The sequence below is a fragment of the Oncorhynchus mykiss genome, chromosome 7, assembly GCF_057628025.1.
Source record: "Oncorhynchus mykiss isolate SJ-2025 chromosome 7, ASM5762802v1, whole genome shotgun sequence".
In the NCBI taxonomy this organism is placed as follows: domain Eukaryota; kingdom Metazoa; phylum Chordata; class Actinopteri; order Salmoniformes; family Salmonidae; genus Oncorhynchus; species Oncorhynchus mykiss.
Window position 1 is genome coordinate 72242437 of NC_143028.1, and position 14052 is coordinate 72256488.

Below are 14052 nucleotides of genomic sequence, written 5' to 3' on the forward strand. Positions count from 1 at the left end.
TGTGTCTGTCTGTGTGCTTGAGAGAGGGTGTATATGCCTATGTGCGTTCTTACGTATGCATGTTCATGTGTGTCTCTGTGTGTGTCTGTGTGTGTGTGTGTCTGTGTGTGTGTCTGTGTGTGTGTCTGTGTGTGTCTGTGTGTGTGTGGAGGCATGAGTGAGCATTGCTTAGTATGGTGGCTCCTGGGTCTGCCACCTGAGGAACTGCCTGAGGAACTGCCTGAGGAACTGACTGAGGAACTGCCTGAAGAACTGACTGAGGCTGCCTGAGGAACTGACTGAGGAACTGCCTGAGGCTGCCTGAGGAACTGACTGAGGAACTGACTGATGAACTGACTGAGGGACTGCCTGAAGAACTGATTGAAGAACTGCCTGAGGCTGCCTGAGGAACTGACTGAGGAACTGACTGAGGAACTGCCTGAAGAACTGATTGAAGAACTGCCTGAGGCTGCCTGAGGAACTGACTGAGGAACGGACTGAGGAACTGACTGAGTAACTGCCTGAGGAACTGACTGAGGAACTGCCTGAGGAACTGTCTGAGGCTGCCTGAGGAACTGCCTGAGGAACTGTCTGAGGAACTGCCTGAGAAACTGCCTGAGGAACTGCCTGAGGAACTGCCTCAGAAACTGCCTGAGGAACTGACTGAGGAACTGACTGAGGAACTGCCTGAGTAACTGCCTGAGGAACTGCCTGAAGAACTGCCTGAGGAACTGCCTGAGAAACTGCCTGAGGAACTGACTGAGGAACTGACTGAGGAACTGTCTGAGGATGCCTGAGGAACTGCCTGAACTGCCTGAGGAACTGACCGAGGAACTGACTGAGGAACTGCCTGAGGAACTGCCTGACGAAATGCCTGAGGAACTGACTGAGGAACTGACTGAGGAACTGCCTGAGGAACTGACTGAGGAACTGACTGAGGAACTGCCTGAGGAACTGACTGAGGAACTGCCTGAGGAACTGTCTGAGGCTGCCTGAGGAACTGCCTGAGGAACTGTCTGAGGAACTGCCTGAGAAACTGCCTGAGGAACTGCCTGAGGAACTGCCTCAGAAACTGCCTGAGGAACTGACTGAGGAACTGACTGAGGAACTGCCTGAGTAACTGCCTGAGGAACTGCCTGAAGAACTGCCTGAGGAACTGCCTGAGGAACTGCCTGAGGCTGCCTGAGGAACTGCCTGAGGAACTGCCTGAGGAATTGACTGAGGATCTGCCTGAGGAACTGACTGAGGAACTGACTGAGGATCTGTCTGGGGCTGCCTGAGGAACTGCCTGAGGAACTGCCTGAGCAACTGCCTGAGGCTGCTTTCCTCTTACCCCTAGATATTTAGACATACTGTATTCAACTTATCATATATACTTTGATATTTAGACTTTGGACAAGATAATCAATTCATGTCTGTTGTTTCTCAACTATGAGTCTTAAAGTACAAATTCAGAACCAGATTGGATGCATAATATACAGTAGGATTGCATCATAATACATCCTACCAACATTTTTCGTGTGCCAGTCTTAGTGCCAAGCACCTATGTCTTCCATTTCCATGTCTTCACTACATTGTTTTCGCTTCACATGAACCCAAATTGCATTACCATGTTAAACAGCCTCCCACCGGTCCCCATGGCCTCACACTTCCTCCAAGGCTTACAAGCCCAAAACAAATGCCTTGATTAAGGCATGAACAGTTTATTCATCAACCTCTCTCTTTACCAGTTGCAAGTTTTTCCCCTTTAATAAAGCTCATTCTCACCACTCATTTGCGTAATTAAATATTGCTTTCTGACACATCTCGTATTCAAGGGCTTGATTGATGCGTGTGCAGATTGGCAGGCCTTTAAAAGAAATTAAAACAGGCAGAAAAAAACTGCAAATCTACCATTCATTCACCACCACTCACAACAAGACACATAGTACATGTAGCCATTCAAAAGGAGTCCTCTTTAAATAGTGTGTTTAAATTGCTGAAGAGAAGTGGGAATCAAGGACAGAGGAATAGAAGGTAATTAGAAATTGTCAGAGTGACATTTTTGGACGAGTCACGTGCCCAGTGTGTTCGGCGTGCACCTGTTACCATTTTGTTTGTGACGCACACTGATGATCTATGTTGGGGGGAAAAGAACACACACACAAATGGAGCTTGATGACTACAGTACATGTCTCGTTTAAAAGCCCCAAGTTAACGAGGTTCATTCATTCAGAAAGTCAAAATGGAGGTTAGTGCTTTTCAACCCACCAAGGGACACATAATGGGATAGTTCACCCAAATGATACATTATTGGTTTCCTTACCTTGTTACTACTGCCTGCCCCTTTAAAGTTTCACATTTCTAAATCTCCACAAATAATACTCATAGAATAGGCTTAGTGGTATAGTATAGTTTAAAATAGTACTGCTTTCAGTTGTGGTTGTTCAGTGCTTGGAAGGGAGCACACACACACTTCACTCCCACCCATCTCTCACCATTCTTTACCATTTCATTTTCCACTTGACCTGCAAATGTATCTCCCTCGTCTTTAGTCTTCTATCCATCTTTTCATTGATTATTTCTCTGGCACTGTTCAATAGACAGTATGTACGCCATTACCAAATAGCAGACATAGCTCACGTCAACAACTGTGACAGCTAATGAGAGGGCCTGAACATACTTCACACCGCAGCAAAGTATACATATACGCTTGCTATTTCAGATCTATGAAATGAAGCAGCTCAGGGGATGTGACTTCCATGCTGAAATGAACTCAACATCATGATTTTCACATAGAGGGACCTGAGTGGATGATGTATTCATATGTTCTACTAATTTAGTGTATTAGTTGTGTAATGTATAGGGTAATATATTTACATTGACATACCTGTATCTCACCAATATAAATTAGCTGTGTAATATATTGGGTAATACCTATTTTAACTGTCCTTTTTGTCCCTCTTGTCTTCCCCTCTGTCCTCAGAACTACAATGACCCTGTGGAGAATAAAAGTATCCAGACGAACCAGCCTTCCTCCCACATGATGCCCCCCAATCCACCCCTGTACAGCGTGCCACCCCAGCCCTCCTCCCCCTACAGTCTGGGGCCAGGGGGCTTCCCCCTGTCGGACATGCAGGGCTACGCGGGGGCTACGCGTCACGCACTCTCCCGGACCCTCAGCCAGTCTCAGATGCTGCCCAGCATTAGTGCCTCTCCCCCTTCCTCCTTCCAGATCAGCCCGCCCTTGCACCAACAGCTCTCCATGCACCAGAACTCCCTCCTCAACCAACCAATCCGCATGCAGCACGGCCAGTCCCAGCCAATCATCTCCCACCAGATGGGACTCCAGGCATCCCTTCACTCACCTCCTCCTGGCCAGCAGGTTCGTGTGACTCTGCACATTTCATATCATATCACCAAATTATATGAAGGAATACTGAACATGCTCAGTTTTCAGTAGGCTAGTGTGGAGAGTATGGACCATAGAGATCCTATTAAATTACTCATTCCTAATTCCAAACAATTTATAACCGTTTGGTTCTCTGTAACCTTAGCAACTAGTTTGGATCAGCATTCCATTACCAATTCCATTATTAGTCTAAACAGTATGACTGGTCCAGAATCAGAATTAGGTGGGGCGATAGTTTTGATATGTATCAACTGCCTGTAAAATGAATGCTAAGCTTGATTTAACATTTTCTTGTTAACAAACTATAGTTTTGGCAAGTCGTTAAGGACATCTACATATGACACAAGTAATTTTTCCAACAATTGTTTACAGACTTATTTCACTTATAATTCACTGTATCACAATTCCGGTGGGTCAGAAGTTTACATACACTCAATTAGTATTTGGTAGCATTGCCTTTAAATTGTTTAACTTAGGTCAAATGTTTCAGGTAGCCTTCCACAAGCTTTCCACAATTAAATGGGTGAATTTTGACCCATTCCTCCTGACAGAGTTGGTGTAACTGAGTCAGTTTTGTAGGCCTCCTTGCTCGCGCACGCTTTTTCTACTCTGCCCACAAATGCTCTATACGATTGAGGTCAGGGCTTTGTGTTGGCCACTCCAATACCTTGACTTTGTTGTCCTTAAGCCATTTTGCCACAACTTTAGAAGTATGCTTGGGGTCATTGTCCATTTGGAAGACCCATTTGCGGCCAAGCTTTAACTTCCTGACTGACGTTTTGAGATGTTGCTTCAATATATCCACATAATATTCCTTCCTCATGTGCCATCTATTTTGTGAAGTGCACCAGTCCCTCTTGCAGCAAAGCACCCCCACAGCATAATGCTGCTAACCCCGTGCTTCATTGTTGGGATGGTGTTCTTCGGCTTGTAAGCCTCCCCCTTTTTCCTCCAAACATAACGACGGTCTTTATGGCCAAACAGTTATATTTTTGTTTCATCAGACCAGAGGACATTTCTCCAAAAAGTATGATCTTTGTCCCCATGTGCAGTTGCAAACCGTAGTCTGGCTTTTATGGTGGTTTTGGAGCAGTGGCTTCTTCCTTGCTGAGCGGCCTTTCAGGTTATGTCGATATAGGACTCGTTTTACTGTGGATATAGATACTTTTGTACCTATTTCCTCCAGCATCTTCACAAGGTCCTTTGCTGTTGTTCTGGGATTGATTTGCACCTTTCGCACCAAAGTACTTTCATCTCTAGGAGACAGAACGCATCTCCTTCCTGAGCGGTATGACTGCTGCGTCGTCCCATGGTGTTTATACTTGCGCACTATTGTTTGTACAGATGAACGTGGTACCTTCAGGCATTTGGAAATTGCTCCCAAGGATGAACCAGACTTGTGGAGGTCTACAATTGTTTTTCTAAGGTCTTTTGATTTACCCATGATTTACCCATGGGATTTACCCATGATGTCAAGCAAAGAGGCATTCAGTTTGTAGGTATGTCTTGAAATACATCCACAGGTACACCTCCTATTGACTCAAATGATGTCAATTAGCCTATCAGAAGCTTCTAAAGCCATGACATCATTTTCTGGAATTTTCCAAGCTGTTTAAAGGCACAGTAAATTTAGTGTATGTCAACTTCTGAAATAATCTGTCTGTAACAATTGTTTGAAAAATGACTTGTGTCACAAAGTAGATGTCATAACCAACTTGCCAAAACTGCAGTTTGGTTTGTTAACAAGAAATTTGTGGAGTGGATGAAAAACAATTTTTAATGACTCCAACCTAAGTGTATGTAAACTTCCGACTTCAACTGTATATACAGTGGCAAGAAAAAGTATGTGAACCCTTTGGAATTACCTGGATTTCTGCATATATTTGTCATAATTCACAACCATGTACAAACACAGTGTGCTTAAACTAATAACACACAACGTATTGTATTTTTCTTGTCGAAATTGAATGCATAATTTAAAAATTCACAGTGTAGGTTGGAAAAAATCTGTGAACCCCTCGGCTAATGACTTCTCTAAAAGCTAATTGGAGTCAGGAGTCAGCTAACCTGGAGTCCAATCAATGAGACGAGATTGAAGATGTTGGTTGCCCTGCCCTATAAAGAACACTCACAAAATTTGAGTTTGCTATTCACAAGAAGCATTGCCTGATGTGAACCATACCTCAAACAAATTTGATCTCAGAAGACCTAAGATTAAGAATTGTTGACTTGCTTAAAGTTGGAAAGGGTTACAAAAGTATCAGTAAGTTCATCAGTCCACGGTAAGACAAATTGTCTATAAATGGGGAAAGTTCAGCACTGGACTGGCCGGACTGGCCGTCCTGCAAAGAGCAGAGAGCAGAATGTTCAATGAGGTTAAGAAGAATCCTAGTGTGTCAGTTAAAGACTTACAGAAATCTCTGTAACATGTTAACATCTCTGTTGACGAGTCTACGATATGTAAAACACAAAACAAGAATGGTGTTCATGGGAGGACACCACGGAAGAACCCATTGCTGTCCCAAAAAAACATTGCTGCACGTCTGAAGTTCGCAAAAGAGCATCTGGATGTTCCACAGCGCTACTGGCAAAATATTCTGTGGACAGATTAAACTAAAATTGAGTTGTTTGGAAGGAACACACAACACTATGTGTGGAGAAAAAAAGCACAGCACACCAACATCAAAACCTCATCCCAACTGTAAAGTATGGTGGAGGGCGCGTCATGGTTTGGGACTGCTTTGCTGCCGCAGGGCCTGGACAGCTTGCTAACATCGACGGAATAATAAATTCCTAAGTTTATCAAGACATTTTGCAGGAGAATGTAAGGCTATCTGTCTGCCAATTGAAGCTCAACAGAAGTTGGGTGATGCAACAGGACAACGACCCAAAACACAGAAGTAAATCAACAACAGAATGGCTTCAACAGAAGAAAATACGCCTTCTGTAGTGGCCCAGTCAGAGTCCTGACCTCAACCCGATTGAGATGTTGTGGCATCACCTCAAGAGAGCGGTTCACACCAGACATCCCAATAATATTTCTGAACTGAAACAGTTTTGTCAAGAGGAATGGTCCAAAATTCCACCTGACCGTTGTGTAGGTCTGATCCACAACTACAGAAAACGTTTGATTGAGATTATTCCTGCCAATGGAGGGTCAACCAGCTATGAAATCCAAGGGTTCACATACTTTTCCCACCCTGAACTGTGAATTTTTACACAGTGTGTTCAATAAAGACAGGAAAACATATAATTGTTTGTGTGTTATTAGTTTAAGCAGACTGTGTTTGTCTATTGTTATGACCCAGATGAAGATCAAATTTTATGACCAATTTATGCTGAAATCCAGGTAATTCCAAAGGGTTCACATCCTTGTTCTTGCGACTGTATTTACAATACTTAGGGTTGATGCATGATATCTGCTTTAGATGTAAACAGCTCTATTCATATTTCCGTTCCTCAGCTTTGCATCACAAGCATGTATACATTATACTCAGTAACTATCTCTCCCTTCCCCTTGTTACACTCTCTCACTCTCGCTCTCTCTCTTTATTCTCTCTCTCAAATTGAACTGTACATGTTATTGGCTTGCTTGAGGTACTATGCTGCCAAACCAATTAGCATTTAAACTCATCTAAAATAGAAATGTAGCAGAATTTGGCATTCAGACCTTAAGTAAAGAGCAAGCCTCTCCCTCCTCCTGTTTCTTTCCCTCTCTTCCTATGTCAATCCCTTCCCCTCCTCCTTCTGTCTCTTTCTACTCTCTCCATAAGTCAGGATAAGTTGTCAGAGAATTAAGAACAACCAGCCTGAGCAAAAATTGTTTAGTCTACCTGTGGTAAATTAAATTGATTGGACATGATTTGGAAAGGCACACACCTGTCTACATAATTGAAATAGGCAAGTCAGTTAAGAACAAATTGTTATTTACAATGACGCCCTACCCTGGCCAAACCGGGGTGACTAGTAACCGAAAGGTTACCCCCGAGCTGACAAGGTAAAAATCTGTTGTTCTGCCCCTGAACAAAGCAGTTAACCCACTGTTCCTAGGCCATCATTGAAAATAAGAATTTGTTCTTAACTGACTTGCCTAGTTAAATAAAGGTCAAATAAAAACCTGGACAGCGCTAGGCCAATTGTGCACTGCCCTATGGGGCTCCCAATCACACCCGGAAGTGATGCAGCCTGGATTCAAACCAGGGACTGCAGTGATGCCTTTTGTATTGAGATGCAGTGTCTTAGACCGCTGCACTACTCGGTCTGAATACTTTCCGAATGCACTGTACATACTACAATTCATATTATTTTGTACGACCGCTATTACATTGGTAATCCAACCTAACATAAAGTTACATATAATACTAAACGGAGTGGCACATATTTTAGTAATATATAATACGTTTTGCTCTGAGGCCAGGTTGGAATAACACATCAACTAAAAGCTGCAAAGTTAACACCATGACCCCTATGTTTTATCCATTTGTGGCTGGAATCGCTCCCTTTCTCTCCCTTTCTCTCTGTCTCTCCCTCTCTCTCTTCCTCTCCCTCTCCACCCCTCCCCTGCATCTCTCTCTTGTTCTCCCCTCTCCATATGGCCAGTGTACATTGTCAGAAACTTAAACTAATGCCATGGCCTCGCTCTCTCTTTCTCCTATAGGGATTTTCCCACCTACAGTCAGAGTACCATAAAAGTGTGGGTTCCCAGTCCCCAGGGGCCCCTAACCCTGGAGGGAGACAGAACCACGAGTGGGACAGTGAATACTGCGATCGGGAGTGTGGTGGCAACCACTGCAGGTGAGATAGCCCAGACCAGTATCGGCTTTGTAAAGGAAACTATTTTTAACTCTATACTGTTTATACCTTAGAATAGGGACAGTTTTCTAGACCCAGAGTAAGGCTAGCTTGGGACTAAGAAACTATTTCAATGGAGATTTTCCATTCAGAATGATTATTTAGTCCAATATTTAATACTTATTCAATGCTATTTTAACAGTTTAAGTGAATGCCTTTGAGTACACAATTGTGTTATTTAATGTTGACTCAAATGTTTATTCAAAAATACCTTTGATACCACTGCTTTGTGTCCTTGAATTGACTTTGTACTGTTTCAGTCCTCAATTTTGGCTCAGCTACAGTAAGTGTCAATATGACAGCAGTCAAAAATAGTTGATTATTGTCAGCTCATGTTTACATCCAAATCATCTTGGCTCCTGGACTCTGTCCACACATTTCAAGGCTGTGTTGAGACAATGACTTATCAATGACCCAAGCCCAGCTCAGATAATCCCTACCATTGTGTCGCTGAGTTGTAGTAATGCTGCAGCAAATGTACATTATCCCGTTGGGCGTTGGCAGTCACAATGTAATTAACTTCATTATGTCCCTGTAACTGTCCTGAATGCCTCTGTCAATCTTACAGCTGTTGTATACAGTAATCATGTGCCTATGAACCAGAGTCATACTGTTAGCACTGAGGCGGTGTGCCCTAGTAGGAAGTTCACTGTGTGCAGCACCCTCTGCACTATCAGCTCAAACAGAAATAATATGTTCATGTCTGCTTCTGACAAGCTTCCCAGTAAAGCGATTAAATAAATCAAGCATTGCAAAAAAGTGCTCAAAATAGCCCACATTAACATATGTAGCCTATGAAACAAGTTTCATGAAATCAATCTCTGAAACTCACTTAGATAATACCTTTGATGATACAGTGGTAGCAATACATGGCTATAATTTCTACAGAAATGTGAGAAATGCCACTGTTGTGGCCTAAATATACATTGGGGCAAAAAAGTATTTAGTCAGCCACCAATTGTGCAAGTTTTCCCACTTAAAAAGATGAGAGAGGCCTGTAAATTTAATCATAGGTACACTTCAACTATGACAGACAAAATCCAGAAAATCACATTGTAGGATTTTTAATGAATTTATTTGCAAATTATGGTGGAAAATAAGTATTTGGTCACCTACAAACAAGCAAGATTTCTGGCTCTCACAGACCTGTAACTTCTTCTTTAAGAGGCTCCTCTGTCCTCCACTCGTTACCTGTATTAATGGCACCTGTTTGAACTTGTTATCAGTATAAAAGACACCTGTCCACAACCTCAAACAGTCACACTCCAAACTCCACTATGGCCAAGACCAAAGAGCTGTCAAAGGACACCAGAAACAAAATTGTAGACCTGCACCAGACTGAATCTGCAATAGGTAAGCAGCTTGGTTTGAAGAAATCAACTGTGGGAGCAATTATTAGGAAATGGAAGACATACAAGACCACTGATAATCTCCCTCGATCTGGGGCTCCACGCAAGATCTCACCCCGTGGGGTCAAAATGATCACAAGAACAGTGAGCAAAAATCCCAGAACCACACGGGGGGACCTAGTGAATGACCTGCAGAGAGCTGGGACCAAAGTAACAAAGCCTACCATCAGCAAGGGCATTGAAGATGAAACGTGGCTGGGTCTTTCAGCATGACAATGATCCCAAACACACCGCCCTGTCAACGAAGGAGTGGCTTCGTAAGAAGCATTTCAAGGTCCTGGAGTGGCCTAGCCAGTCTCCAGATCTCAACTGCATAGAACATCTTTGGAGGGAGTTGAAAGTCTGTGTTGCCCAGCGACAGCCCCAAAACATCACTGCTCTAGAGGAGATCTGCATGGAGGAATGGGCCAAAATACCAGCAACAGTGTGTGAAAACCTTGTGAAGACTTACAGAAAACATTTGACCTCTGTCATTGCCAACATTGGTATATAACAAAGTATTGAGATAAACTTTTGTTATTGACCAAATACCTATTTTCCACCATAATTTGCAAATCAATTCATAAAAAATCCTACAATGTGATTTTCTGGATTTTTTTTCTCATTTTGTCTTCTATAGTTGAAGTGTACCTATGATGAAACAGGCCTCTCTCATCTTTTTAAGTGGGAGAACTTGCACAATTGGTGGCTGACTAAATACTTTTTTGCCCCACTGTATATGCAGCCTTTACATTCCTGTAAAGGTTAGAGATAATCTCATGTTAAATACTGTTGAAGTAATATGGCTACCTGCCTCACCTGAAGCCCATTCTTGTGGGAAGCTGCTATAGACCACCAAGTGCTAACAGTCAGTATCTGGATAATATGTGTGAAATGCTTGATCATGTACAGTATGTGATATCAACAGAGAGGTATATTTCCTGGGTGACCTTAATATTGACTGGCTTTTATCAAGCTGCCCACTCAAGAAAAAGCTTCAAAATGTAACCAGTGCCTGAATCCTGGTTCAGGTTGTCAGTCAACCTACCAGGGTATTTACAAACTGCAGGAGTGAAATCACAAAGATGTATTGATCACATCTTTACTAATGTTGGAGAAATCTGCTTTAAACCTGTATCCAAATCCATTGGATGTAGTGATCACAATATAATAGCCATATCTAAGTAAACCAACGACTGGGCCTAATATAGTGTATAAGAGGTCATATGAGAAGTTTTGTAAAAATTCCTAAGTTAATGATGAAAATAATATTTGCTGGTCTGTGGTGTGTAATGAGGAGCAACCAGATGCTCCACTTGACACATTAAGAAAATGACTATACAACTGCTATATCCCCGTGGATTGATAAGGGATAAGTCTGGCTGCACAACCAATTGGAAAACGTACTGTAAATTGAGAAATCATGTGACTAAACTGAATAAAAAGAAGAAGAAACTATACTATGAAACAAAGATAAATGATATTAAGAATGATAGTAAAAGGCTTTGGAGCACATTAAATGAAATTTTGGGCAAAAGGGCAAACTCAGCTCCATCAGTCATTGAATCAGATGGCTTATTCATCACAAAACCCACTGATATTGCCAACTACTTTGATAATTTTTTAATAGGCAAGATTAGCAAACTTAGGCATGACATACCAGCAACAAATGCCGACCCTACGCATCCAAGTATAACTGACCAAATTATGGAAGAAAAGCATTGTCATTTTGATTTACGAAAAGTGAGTGTGGAAGAGGTTAATTATTTTGTTGTCGTCTATCAACAACGACAAGTCACATGGGTCTGACAACTTGGGTCTGACAATGGAATATTACTGAGGATAATAGCAGATGATATTGCCATTCTTGTTTGCCATATCTTCAATCTAAGCCTACAAGAAAATGTGTGCCCTCAGACCTGGACGGAAGCAAAAGTGCCCCCCCTTCACCAACAGTAGGGTCTGTGCCCCCCCTTCACCAACAGTAGGGTCTGTGCCCCCCCTTCACCAACAGTAGGGTCTGTGCCCCCCTTCACCAACAGTAGGGTCTGTTCCCCCCCTTCACCAACAGTAGGGTCTGTGCCCCCCCTTTACCAACAGTAGGGTCTGTGCCCCCCCTTCACCAACAGTAGGGTCTGTGCCCCCCCTTCACCAACAGCAGGGTCTGTGCCCCCCCCTTCACCAACAGTAGGGTCTGTGCCCCTCCTTCACCAACAGTAGGGTCTGTTCCCCCCCTTCACCAACAGTAGGGTCTGTGCCCCTCCTTCTTCCAACAGTAGGGTCTGTTCCCCCCCTTCACCAACAGTAGGGTCTGTGCCCCCCCTTTACCAACAGTAGGGTCTGTGCCCCCCCTTCACCAACAGTAGGGTCTGTGCCCCCCCTTCACCAACAGCAGGGTCTGTGCCCCCCCCCTTCACCAACAGTAGGGTCTGTGCCCCTCCTTCACCAACAGTAGGGTCTGTTCCCCCCCTTCACCAACAGTAGGGTCTGTGCCCCCCCTTCACCAACAGTAGGGTCTGTGCCCCCCCTTCTTCCAGAGCCTTGTGGCACAGGCTCTGAGTAAAGCCTGTGCCACAAAGACGGACTTTCAAAAATGACAATTGGCTCAGAACAGGGCAGCACGGCTGGCCCTTAAATATACAGGTATCACTAACATTAATAATATGCATGTCCGTCTCTCATGGCTCAAAGTAGAGGAGAGATGAACTTCATCACTAATTGTTTTTGTAAGTATTGACATACTGAATGCACTGAGCTGTCTATTTAAACTACTAGCACACAGCTCGGACACCCATGCATACCCCACAAGACATGCCAACAGATGTCTCTTCATGTGAAGGGGGCACAAGTGAAGGGGCATATTAAAATGGATTGGTACAATAGACTGGCCCGCCCTGTTCTTCATTCACAATTGGTGATTACAGAATTATGCATTTGCTTCCCCTCGCTCATCAACTCATCCTCATTCTCCTCTTTTCTCCCAATCATCATTTACCTAATTTATTTAATCTGTTGGCATATGTGTGAAATTAATTTAGGTAGAGTTTAGGTTCAGTTTCGAGGCAATTATAAGGGTTATTACCAGCTGGGTACTGCACTTTCAACTGTTGGAAGGAGGAGGGGCACAGACCCCACTGTTGGGAGAAGGAGGGGCACAGACCTTACTGTTGGGAGAAGGAGGGGCACAGACCCTACTGTTGGGAGAAGGAGGGGCACAGACCCCACTGTTGGGAAGAGGAGGGGCACAGACCCTACTGTTGGGAGAAGGAGGGGCACAGACCCTACTGTTGGAAGAAGGAGGGGCACAGACCCTACTGTTGGGAGAAGGAGGGGCACAGACCCTACTGTTGGGAGAAGGAGGGGCACAGACCCTACTGTTGGGAGAAGGAGGGGCACAGACCCTACTGTTGGGAGAAGGAGGGGCACAGACCCTACTGTTGGGAGAAGGAGGGGCAATGGAGCGAAACTGTTCAAAAACATGACATGCCCTCCTTAAACTGGTTCCAACTACAGTTCTGTTTGTGATATTAAGATTCTAACAACAACAGTTTGTTATATAGACTTATTTAGGAAAAGTCAAGGACAGAGGGGGGCATGACTTAAAAAATGGCAGAGTATAAAAATAAATAAATAATGTGCAGTCAAAATGACTTCTTTAGCGGTTCTAGTGTTAACTGAATAGCTATCAAAACTTCTGTTAGGCACATCTGTTTGGAATGTACTCCAACAAACACATGGCATGCTTTATTCCTTCAATTTTAGTTTTATAATTGTCCCTACTGTACTTCAAAGGAGAAGGGAAAATCTGTGTTTTATTTATTCCTTCTCTTCACACCCTTTCTGTCTCTTCTTGTTTTCTGATTCCTCCTTCTCTTCTCACCGTCTCCCTCTCTTCTTGTTTTCCGATTCCTCCTTCTCTTCTCACCATCCCCCTCTCTTCTTTTTTTCAGTGGCAGCATGATAGCCAGGGACAAGCCACTCTACCTCACTTGAATCTGGAGGTCGCCGTCGACAAGAAAAGACACCAGGGAGTCAGCCCTCAACCTCCTAACATTCCCTACCACCACCAACCCCCCAACACCCCAACCCCCCACCTCCCCAACCCCCCAACCCACTCCTACCACCACCAACCCCCCCACCCACTCCTACCACCACCAACCCCCCAACCCACTCCTACCACCACCTCCCCAATCCCCCACCTCCCCAACCCACTCCTACCACCACCAACCCCCCCACCCACTCCTACCACCACCTCCCCAACCCCCCACCTCCCCAACCCACTCCTACCACCACCAACCCCGCCACCCACTCCTACCACCACCAACCCCCCAACCCACTCCTACCACCACCTCCCCAACCCCCCACCTCCCCAACCCACTCCTACCACCACCTCCCCAACCCCCCACCTCCCCAACCCACTCCTAACCCCCACCTCCCCATCCC

General features: G+C 44.2%; 1 protein-coding gene across 4 annotated transcripts in view; it reads left to right on the plus strand.

Annotated features, from left to right (window-relative positions):
• The window catches only part of LOC110528540 (TOX high mobility group box family member 2), a 217309-nt gene extending 203613 nt beyond the window's left edge, over positions 1-13696 (plus strand). For all 4 annotated transcript variants that reach the window (XM_036984125.2, XM_036984126.2, XM_090241935.1 and 1 more), the window contains 3 exons: positions 2945-3343; positions 8028-8164; positions 13560-13696. In XM_036984125.2, the coding sequence (XP_036840020.2) occupies positions 2945-3343; positions 8028-8164; positions 13560-13602 (579 nt within the window). In that variant the 3' untranslated portion in view covers positions 13603-13696. The remainder of the gene's footprint in view (positions 1-2944; positions 3344-8027; positions 8165-13559) is intronic.
• Positions 13697-14052: the final 356 nt, after the last annotated feature.